Source organism: Drosophila suzukii, chromosome Y (genome assembly GCF_043229965.1).
Source record: "Drosophila suzukii chromosome Y, CBGP_Dsuzu_IsoJpt1.0, whole genome shotgun sequence".
Taxonomy (NCBI): Eukaryota; Metazoa; Arthropoda; class Insecta; order Diptera; family Drosophilidae; genus Drosophila; species Drosophila suzukii.
The window spans coordinates 6,825,170-6,835,852 of record NC_092085.1 but is presented as its reverse complement, the minus strand read 5'-3'; the positions used below and the strand labels follow the sequence as shown (position 1 = coordinate 6,835,852).

Here is a 10,683-nt window from a genome sequence, read left to right as displayed (position 1 = left end):
GCCATTAACGAAATCGGCTGCGCCCATTGGGTATGGGTAGAGTTTGGCATAAATGGGCTCCTCATCAACAGTTCTGATGGTGGCTACCACCGATGTGTTGTAAGGTAAAGCCTCATTGGGGTCCGCAAAGCCTTTTTTTCTGTCGCGGAGCATTGTTAAAAATGTCTTTCTGACCAAAGGTGGCGCATCTGAGCAATCCACTTCGGTGAAATTCACATCAGGGCACGAGTGAAAATAAATTTTCACCTCTTTGTTGCCCCATTTGATGTGACCAGAGGCCAGGCAAAGTGATGCTCCCGCCTGTTTAAGAAGGTCGAGGCCTACGATTGCATCAAAAGAAGATAAGTCGGGTAAGATGAAGAAGGTGGCCTTCAAATCAAAAAGTGACACGAAGCATTCGTATTCGGAAATAGCATCATCGTTGATCTCTGCTATTGCGCTGGACGCAGCGTTGGCGTAAGATTTCCCTTCCTGATCTGAGCTTTGGGTGACGTGGTTTACCCTCTGCTGTTTTCTAGGGGCGCCTGTGCGCTCGGACGTTGCCGGTCTCCTATTCTGATAGGGTGGAGCTTGGGCAGGAATGAAAACCTTTGCAGAGGGGTCGACTTCCATCGGCTCCGGTCTACTCTGCAATTTGTTATTGCGCAGGTCAGAATGTACCTGCGCTTTAACTTGTTTGGTATAATAGGGATTTTTATTAATACCCAACTGGGGGTCTGTTTGGGAAAAATTTCTATCCTGCTGGCGCATCCTATCCTCTAGACTCTTTGCAAACGATGTTGCGAACGTGTACCTCTCGTGGTTTGATTCCACTTCTTGCGCTAATGCCAACGCAGTTGGCATGTCCTTCGGCTTTGCCGAGAAGAGGACATCAGATAGGCTGCGTCTTAGGCCCGAAATAAATACCCGGAGCGCATCGTCCCAGAATTTATCACACAAAATTCTTGCCGCCGATGTCTCGTACGACATCGTGGCTTTATTTGTGAGTAAGGTGAGTTTTTTCTCAACCTCATCGTAATATTGCAGGAGTGTGAGGCTTCCCTGTCTGAGGGTGCCCATCTCCTGTTCAATGACGTGGATCTGCCGTTTGTCACTGTAAGTGAAATCCAAACGGTCTATGATCGCGTCAAAATTTAAAATTGTGCCAAAGGAGGACAACACCGCATCAGCAGTGCCTCTTATTTTACTTCTTATTATAATCACTGCCTGATAATGGCGTGAACTACCATTGTACCGTCTAAATATGTGGTAGGCAGCGGTGGCGGCTTGCCTCCACGAAACATATGACTTCTGTGCCCCCGCAATTTCGGGTAGGCACTTGACAGCGTCCAGAAGCTCGCTGCATTGAACTGTGTCTATAATTTCTATGGCTGCATAAACCTTAATTTCTGGCGTTGGGGCCGAACTTCGGGACGTCGTGGGCGCAGCGCGCAATTCTGCCACTTGGCTGGTCAGTGCATCGATTACTTGTCCGAGCTCCCGTTCTTTTTGTAAATTTGCGGCGGCCTGCCCGGCCAGGGCGTTGTCAATAGCCGCCTGCACTACTCCTCTAAGTTGTTCAGGATCCATGAGGTCTACCCTTTCGCCCGCTGGGGGGTTTCTACGCGTGTTTTTCGGAGTGGAAGCTCGAAGGAGTTCTTCACTATCTGACCCTGAATCGCTAGCGTACTGCTTGACGCTTCTATACTTAGAAAATGGCGAGCTCATATACGCACACAAAAGGATTAGAAAACGGGAACACAGAGCCGCCAAAATGAGAGTTCGTATTTCCTCACTATATATTTCACCTAGTTAATTTTAAGGGTAGTAGATACCTGTGCCCTTGCATAAAAATTAGTGTAGTGGTAAATGTTTTAAAATTATAATATTGTAAATTATAAGAGATATAGGGTATATAAGACTGACACACAGCCTCGACCCATAGTCAAAATTTTTCAAATCAGAAAAATGAATGAATTTAACGTAATATATTTATATATTTTATTTTCGTTTATCAAATCCCGAATTTTGTCAGGCTCGGAGCCGTTTTACTCTCGAAGTATTCTTTATTAACTAGTTCTACTTTGCAGACTGGTTAGAACATATTTAAATGAGGGGTGCACTTACATTTTACTTACTGTAGTTTCTTCCTCAAAGATAAAATTTTTTTCCAAGAATGTAAAAATCTCTAAGCGAAACCGTTGGGTTTTTATTGTTGAGCGCCAATTAATCTAGTTGAGGGGCGCGGCCTGAGGTGGTCCTCGATGGCCGCACTGTCAAGGGTGGTCTTCTTCGATGAGCCCACACGTATGTGCGGCAGAAACAATACGCGATATGTGTGTGTGGCCAAGGGTGGTCCTCTTCTTTACTGTCAAGGGTGGTCTTCATCGCTGAGCTCGCATGTAGGCGCGGAGGAAGCGATCGCTTCTGGGAGCGCCTGTTATAGTTGAGTGGCGGCCAGTAGCTTGTGGTTGCCTCCCGTAGGTGCGGGGGGATGCGTTAGCACCCACGCGTGAGGATGAGCCGCTGGAAGCTGCTGCTTGTAATAACCTCCCGTAAACGCGGGAGGAATATGGTTGCTGCTGGTCGCACCTGCTGAAGCCCGCTCGGTAGTGCGGGGGAGGAGGGGGCCTTGACCTGGTTCTCGTATGTGGAGATCGGGGATCCCTCGCTGGAGTCAGAGCCGGATGGCTGTACCTTCACAGTTGCTGATTAGGATGACTTACGTTGGGAGGTAACTGCCCCCTTCGCCTGCTGGCCTAGAGACTCAGTCAGTGCAAAATAATAAGAGATATTTAACGGCGGTTGCCGGAGTTTTGCAATGCTATAGAACTTGTGTTCTTTATTCGTATAGAGCTTGAAGCGAACTAAACTTAAAGTTGACAAAAATGAAACTCATAGCGGCCACGCAAATATGCTGTGTTTGCCGGCTATGCACGAACACGAGCCGCTGACGCGGCATATGGCCGCAGCTGGGCTTCGGACATTCGGTCATCGCCTCCTTCCGGTTAGCTACTTAGTTAACTTATATGTAAGATGTTATTGGATATTGTTTATTAATATTATTTCGCGGTGCACAGGTAGGTTAGGTTAGGTTAGGTTAGAGCGGCTGCCAAATCATTGACACACTTAGTCCTTAAAAGGTCCATTGTGGTGGATATGTATCCCCTTTCTTAAAAATCTGCTGCCTTTATTGCAGCTGGCTTAGCATAATTCTCATCCGGTTGCTTTAATGAATTTTATTATTCGTTTTAGGCTTATGTTCGCCAGTTCAGATAGACTGCTCATGAAGGGATTCCCTAAGTGGTAAAGTCTAGATCTGCTCAGGGCCGGGCAGGAACAGAACAGGTGTTTCACCGTTTCCTCTTCCTCCTCGTCCCTGCAGCTTCTGCAGAAATCGTTTCGGGGCGCGCCCAATCTGCTTGCGTGTGTGCCAACCAACCAGTGGCCTGTTAACACTCGTATTACCATTCCGCACTCGGTACGGTTTAGTCTTAATAGTTCCGAAGTTCTCTTCGCGTCTATGATTGGCCATGTCTGGCGAGAGATGCGACAGTGCTTAACATGTGTCCATGCTAGGCTCGCAAGTTTCTTATATTGGTTTTTAATGTTAAGCTTGCAGGTGGCCATCGGCATACCAATGTTCTCCTTGTCCGGTAGGAGAGGAACGGTAGTGCCATGCCTGGCCAGCTCATCTGCAATACAATTGCCTGTAATGTTCCGGTGACCCGGGACCCATATCAGGTAAATTTTAAACTGCAGAGCCATCTCGTGCAGAGATTTGCGGCAGTTTGATATGGTGTGGGAGTTGGTATTGGTCGAGATAATCGACCTGATAGCCGCCTGACTATCACTATAGATGTTAATCAGTTTATTCTGACAGTTTGCATCGTTCAGAAGCATCAAAGCTTCAATTATGGCAAATACTTCCGCCTGGAAGACGCTACAGTGATCCGGAAGTCTGAAGGATTTCCTGATATTAAGTTGTTCGGAGTATATACCTCCTCCGACTTGATTATTTAATTTTGAGCCGTCAGTGTAGAAATTGACTGCCTCTGTAGTTCCCGGCTGGCCTTGTTCCCAGTCTTCTCTGGTTGGGAGCACTGCTTCAAAGGGGGTGTGGATGTATTCAATAGGTTTGCAAAGATCTGTACTGGGTGGGATCGTTGTGTCTTGCTGGAGTATCCTGGCATGACCGTATATTTGGGTTTCCACTGCCCTAAGTCCCTCATCCGAACCGCAGCTATCTTAGCTCGTTCCATGCCGGCTAAGTCCAGACTTGGAAGGTTCAGAATAGCATTTAGCGCCTCGTTGGGGGTGGTGCGAAGGGCTCCGCTTATGCATAAGGATGGCATTCGTTGTACCTTGTTTAGGTTTGTTGTGGTTGTCTGCTTCATTAGCGCGGGCCACCATATTGACACTCCGTAGAGCAGAATAGGCTTAACTATCGCTGTGTGTATCCAGTTGACGATTTTTGGGGACATGCCCCATTTCGTTCCGATGGCTTTTTTGCCTTTTTTAACTGGAGTAGTGTTTGCTAATTCATCAGTCGATATTATTTTACATGACACTTATTTTGTAGTAGCTCATTTTCATTATGTTTTATCTATAGGAGCTGTATTTGCTATTATGGCAGGATTTATTCATTGATACCCTTTATTTACTGGATTAACATTAAATGCTATGTAATTAAAAAGTCAATTTATTATTATATTTATTGGAGTAAATTTAACAATTTTCCCTCAACACTTTTTGGGATTAGCTGGAATACCTTTAGTTGTTACCTAGCGCTATGGTACCTGTAAAGTACTTGGTTTTGGATGATTACTTTTTGTATAGTATCTGTAAAGTACTATGTTTTAGATGGTAACTAACTTTTAACCAGTGTTATGAGTTGTTATAGTTTCTTATTAAGAATTATCAAAGCATACAAACTTACCGTAAACTATAATTACCTGACCGTCATTAAAGTCACAAGCCCAAGACCTAAGGAACAGGACGTCTGATAAGATGATACATCTCAAGACCATTGATAAGGGAATATGTTCCGACCGTGCACCAACTCGCAAGTAGCCGACGTACCTCATTGAACAAAATACTTTCCCTTCATCCGTACTTGTAGTTTTAATTACAGTCAGAAAGAAATTTTGTAGGATCATTTAATATTATTTTATTTATTTTAATATTGTAAACATGTTTAATTTAATTCATAATTAAATATATATTATATATATTATTATATAACTAATTTTCTGACTCCTCCGTCTGTAAGAAATATATGGGTGTTAACCTTCGTTCCAAACGCATATTTTCGGTTGGTTCCCATAGATAGATGTAAGATAGTTCTCACAATTAGATGTTGGATTATTCTTAAACCATTCACTTGTTCAGTCAGAAACAAATTTTATAGGATCATTTAATATTATTTTATTTATTTTATTATTGGGCCACCATATTGACACTCCGTAGAGCAGAATAGGCTTAACTATCGCTGTGTGTATCCAGTTGACGATTTTTGGGGACATGCCCCATTTCGTTCCGATGGCCCTTTTGCAGGAGTAGAGGGCAATTGTTGCCTTCCTCGTTCTGTCTTGGCTGTTTAGTCTCCATGTCAGACGCTTATCTAATACTAACCCCAAATACCTGGCGTTGTCACTGAAGGAGAGAGAGCAGTTATTTAATATTGGTGGGTTTAGTTGAGGAATCTTGTATCTGTTTGTAAACAGCACCAGTTCCGTTTTCGAGGGGTTTACCCCTAGACCTCTTTCTGTTGTCCAGCCAGAGAGTATTTTAAGTTTGGCGGTCATTAGATCGCATAGTGTCTGAGGAAATTTTCCTGAGAAAATAATGGCTACATCGTCCGCATATGCCACAACCGTGCATCCACCCCCTTCCATGTAGCACAACAGCTTATTTACTGCGATGTTCCATAGCAGGGGGGAGAGTACACCACCCTGAGGGGTTCCCCTGTTCACGAACCTTGTTTGTGTTGAGATTCCTAGGATGGAGGTTACCATTCTGCTCATCAGCAATTTATGGATTAACTCCACGATTTGGATCTCAACACCCAGGTCGGTGAGGGATTCGGTTATGGCTGTAGGGAGAACATTGTTGAAAGCGCCCTCTATGTCCAGAAATGCAGCAAGTGCGTATTCCTTGTGATTGAGTGACTTTTCGATTTGGCTGACTGCCGCGTGTAGAGCTGATTCGGTGGACTTGCCTTTTGAATATGCATGCTGCGCCGCTGATAACTGTTTTGAGTCCATGACTGACCTGATGTGCAGTCCAATCAGTCGCTCAAAGCTCTTAAGGAGAAAGGATGTCAGACTTATGGGCCTAAAATCTTTCGTCATCGTGTGCGAGGCTTTGCCCGCTTTGGGTATAAAGACTACCTTTGTTTCCCTCCATGTTCATGGCAACGTTCCTATCCTAAAAATGGTACGGAAAATTGTCTTTAGCCAGTTGATGGCAAGTTGACCTGCGTGTTGGATGTGCGCAGGTGAGAGATGATCGGGTCCTGGTGATTTAAAGGTTTTGAAGCTGTCTATGGCCTAACTTATGTTGCGTTTGCAAAGAAGCGTTTCCAAGTCAATGCTTAGACCTGCATGATTTTCTGGGAGACGTTCTACCGGGAGACTACCCGGAAAGTGGGTGTCTAGTAGTAGGCTTAGGGTCTCCTCACTAGAGTCTGTCCACGAGCCCTCTGGTTTTTGAAGGTACCCCAAGGAGGGGGTTGTTTTGGAGAGGATCTTCCTAAGCCGAGCTGCATCGGCTGTTTCCTCCATATTTGAGCAAAAGGTCTGCCAAGCTGATCTTTTTTCTTTCCTTATGGCCTTCTTGTAGGAGGCTAGTTCTAACTTGTACTGTTGCCATTTTAGATCCTCATTTCCTGCTTTTGCCCTGTTAAAAAGGGTTCTGCAACTGGATCTGAGTTCTGAAAGTTTCTGTGTCCATCAAGGAGGCTTTCTGGTTCCTCTCGGTTTGCGTTTAGGGTGGGCTGCTTCGAAAGCCGAGTTGCAGGCATTCGTGAGCATCCCTACTATGTTATCAAGACTGAGTATATCACTGTTGTCATTTGGGGGTTCTATTGGAAGAAGTAGGGCTTCCCTATAAGCGCGCCAGTTGGTACGTCTAAGGTTGACGAATTCAGCTGGAGTAGGAGGGACTAGTGATAAAGTGGTTTCTATAAATCTATGGTCAGAGAAAGAGTGTTCGTTTGAGACTTCCCAGTTTCTGACTGCTTCTAGCAGATTACCTGACACCATGGTAAGGTCAATGACTGTTTGGCTATTTTTTGTGATAAAGGTGGGGGTATTACCCTGTTGCATAGAAATAGATTTGAGCCAAGGATGAAGATAAAAAGAGACTCACCCCTGTTGTTGCTTGTTGGGCTTCCCCACTGAGTGTGGTGAGCGTTTGCGTCGCAGCCGAATACCAGTCCTATTTTGAGCGCCTCGCTATCTTTGACCAGTGTCCGGACAAGCTCGTCTGGGGGGTCTTCCTTCTCGAAGGCCATGTAAGCTGAAGCCACCCTGATTGTAGCCGCTGGAAGTTCCAGACTTGCTACGGTGTTGTCTCCGTTGCTGTAATTATGAATCAGAAATATGCTAAGGTGCCTTTTGGCTAAAATGCAGGTTCGAATTTTACCTTCTTTTGGATCAAGCAGCAGCTTCAAATCTTTGGTACCCAGTCCAGCAACCTTGCCTCCTACCACCCAAGGCTCCTGTATGAGTACTAGGTCTGCCCCGCCGTCAGCCAGGCGGAGCAGGAGGGCAGCCGACGCTGCTTTACTGTGATGGAGGTTCACTTGCAGTAGTCTTAGCGACATCTACCGAGTTCCCCTCCACCACTGTGACGTCCGCTTCCTCGCTGCCGCTGAGGTCGCCGTCGTCTTCGTACGCCGGATTCATCGCCTGCATCCCTCTGCTTAGCGACGCGTCGGTTGAGTAGCCATCTTCCGGTTCATCATCTCCAGAATGACCTGCTCGGCTGGGTTGCCGGTCGGGTCCTCCTTCGAGTTAGAGTCTCCCTTATAGACTTTGATGCGGATGGCACTGAATCCGAAGTTCAGCTCCCCGTGAGCGGCCTCTATTGGGGATACTGACTCCTTATTCAGTACCACGATGGCCTGGCTGATCGGCCCCTCGTGAGGTTCCACCTTTACGACTTTCCAGTCGTGCGTGGGCAAATTGGGGTTGCATCTTTGCAACATAAAGAGGATGTCCTCCGGTGCTTTGATAGACGACGGCAGCCATATCCTCGCTCGTGGTCTGCTGGGGACGTCGCACCAATCTAGTGCAACGATTTTCGCCCCAGGATTCACCTCTCCGAGCTTCTCCGTCGCTTTCTTGTAGAGGTCAGCTGATCTCTGACTGTCGCAAGACACCACCTTGATGCTGCCCTGGAACCAGCCTGCGTCCTTGCACCATGGCGTCGGTTGGGGGAAGTCCCGGAGCAAAGCCATGCAGATGACCGCTAGCTGCTCCTCGACCGCCTTCCACTGGTTTCTTGGGATCCGGCCTCCGGGGTTTCCCTTGTCAACCAGTCCAATCAGTCCGCGCTATCTCCGCAAATGACAGGTTCTGTTGGACCCTAGATCTCATTGCCGCAGGTCCAGGCAACTCTAGAGATCGTTGTCTCTTTGGCTGTGCACTTACAGCATTAGGCTTCTCTTGCCCGTAGTTGGGGAGCACCGTCTTCGCCCATTCCACCTTCTTCAGCCATTCAGCTGAGGGGTTGGCAATCTTGCTCCTGTTATGTGAGCGGAGTGTCTGCGCGGCAGTCCGCTTCTCCGCATAGGTGAATTTATTTTGCTCGGTGGTTGGAGCGACCGTCTTAGTCATACCTCCAGCAGTTTTTGGCGCCGGCGCGCATTTTGCAGAGGTGCTGACGGCCGACTGTCTTCCACCTCTCACCCCCAGTTTGGGGTGGGGCCCTTTTGGGATAGCCCCCGCGCTGGTGCCAGCACAGGCGGAGCCAACGCTCGCAGATCCTGTCGCACCCACCTTCTCCTCCGTCACGGGTTTCTTAGGAGTGCCCGGCTCCATTGTGTTTTTATACCCGTTACTCGTAGAGTAAAAGGGTATACTAGATTCGTCGGAAAGTATGTAACAGGCAGAAGGAAGCGTTTCCGACCCCACAAAGTATATATATTCTTGATCAGGATCACTAGCCGAGTCGATCTAGCCATGTCCGTCTGTCCGTCTGTCCGTCTGTCTGTCCGTCCGGATGAACGCTGAGATCTCGGAAACTATGGGAGCTAGGCTATTGAGATTTGGCGTGCAGATTCCTGAGCTTCTTACGCAGCGCAAGTTTGTTTCGGCACAGTGCCACGCCCACTCTAACGCCCACAAACCGCCCAAAACTGTGGCTCCTACAGTTTTGATGCTAGAATAAAAATTTTAACTGAAATGTATTGTTCTCATCAATACCTATCGATTGACCCAAAAAAAATTTTGCCACGCCCACTTTAACGCCCATTACGCTTAAATCTGTATACCGCCGGTAGGTGGCGCATTTTAATCTCGCTTTGCTGCTTGCATATCTCCATATAGCTGAGTAACGGGTATCTGATAGTCGAGGTACTCGACTATAGCGTTCTTCCTTGTTTTACTTGGTTCCCATAGATAGATGTAAAATAGTTCTCACAACTTAATGTTTCTCAGATGTTACATTGTTCTTAAACCATTCATTTGTTCAGTCAGAAACAAATTTTATAGGATCATTTAATATTATTTTATTTATTTTATTATTTTAAACACATTTCATTTAATTCATAAATAAATATATATTATATATATTTTTTAAATATTTAATTTTCTGACTCCTCCCTTTGTAAGAAACATATGGGTTGTTAACCTTCGTTCCAAAAGCATATTTTCTCTTGGTTCCCATAGATAGATGTAAAATAATTCTCACAATTTAATGTTCCTCAGATGTTGGATATTTTTTAAACCATTCATTTGTTCATTCAGAAACAAATTTTATAGGATCATTTAATATTATTTTGTTTATTTTATTATTGTAAACATATTTCATTTAATTCATAAACAAATATATATTATATATATTTTTAAATATTTAACTTTCTGACTCCTCCCTCTGTAAGAAACATATGGGTTGTTAACCTTCGTTCCAAAAGCATATTTTCGCTTGGTTCCCATAGATAGATGTAAAATAGTTCTCACAATTTAATGTTTCTCAGATGTTGGATTATTCTTAAACCATTCATTGGTTCAGTCAGAAACAAATTTTATATCATCATTTAATATTATTTTTTTTATTCTGTTATTGTAAACATATTTCATTTATTTCATAAATAAATATATATTATATATATTTTAAAGATTTAATATTCTGACTCCTCCCTCTGTCAGAAATATATAGGTTGTTAACCTTCATTCCAAACGCATATTTTCGCTTGGTTCCCATAGATAGATGTAAAATAGTTCTCACAATTTAATGTTTCTCAGATGTTGGAACATTTTTAAAGCATTCATTTATTCAGTCAGAAACAAATTTTATAGGATCATTTAATATTATTTTGTTTATTTTATTATTGTAAACATATTTCATTTAGTGTATAAATATATATATATTATATATATTTTTAAGTATTTCATTTTCTGACTCCTCCCTCTGTATGAAATGTAGGAGTTGTTAACCTTCGTTCCAAACGCATATTTTCGCTTGGTTCCTATAGAT

At 44.5% G+C, this 10,683-nt stretch overlaps 1 protein-coding gene across 1 annotated transcript; it reads right to left on the bottom strand.

Annotated features, from left to right (window-relative positions):
• Positions 1 to 7,906: 7,906 nt before the first annotated feature.
• On the bottom strand, positions 7,907 to 9,026 carry LOC139353719 (uncharacterized). The gene is made up of 2 exons (XM_070998042.1): positions 8,637 to 9,026; positions 7,907 to 8,539 (listed from the first exon to the last, which is right to left on the bottom strand). The coding sequence occupies exons 1-2, from the start codon at positions 9,024 to 9,026 to the stop codon at positions 7,907 to 7,909; spliced, it is 1,023 nt and encodes a 340-aa protein (XP_070854143.1).
• Positions 9,027 to 10,683: the final 1,657 nt, after the last annotated feature.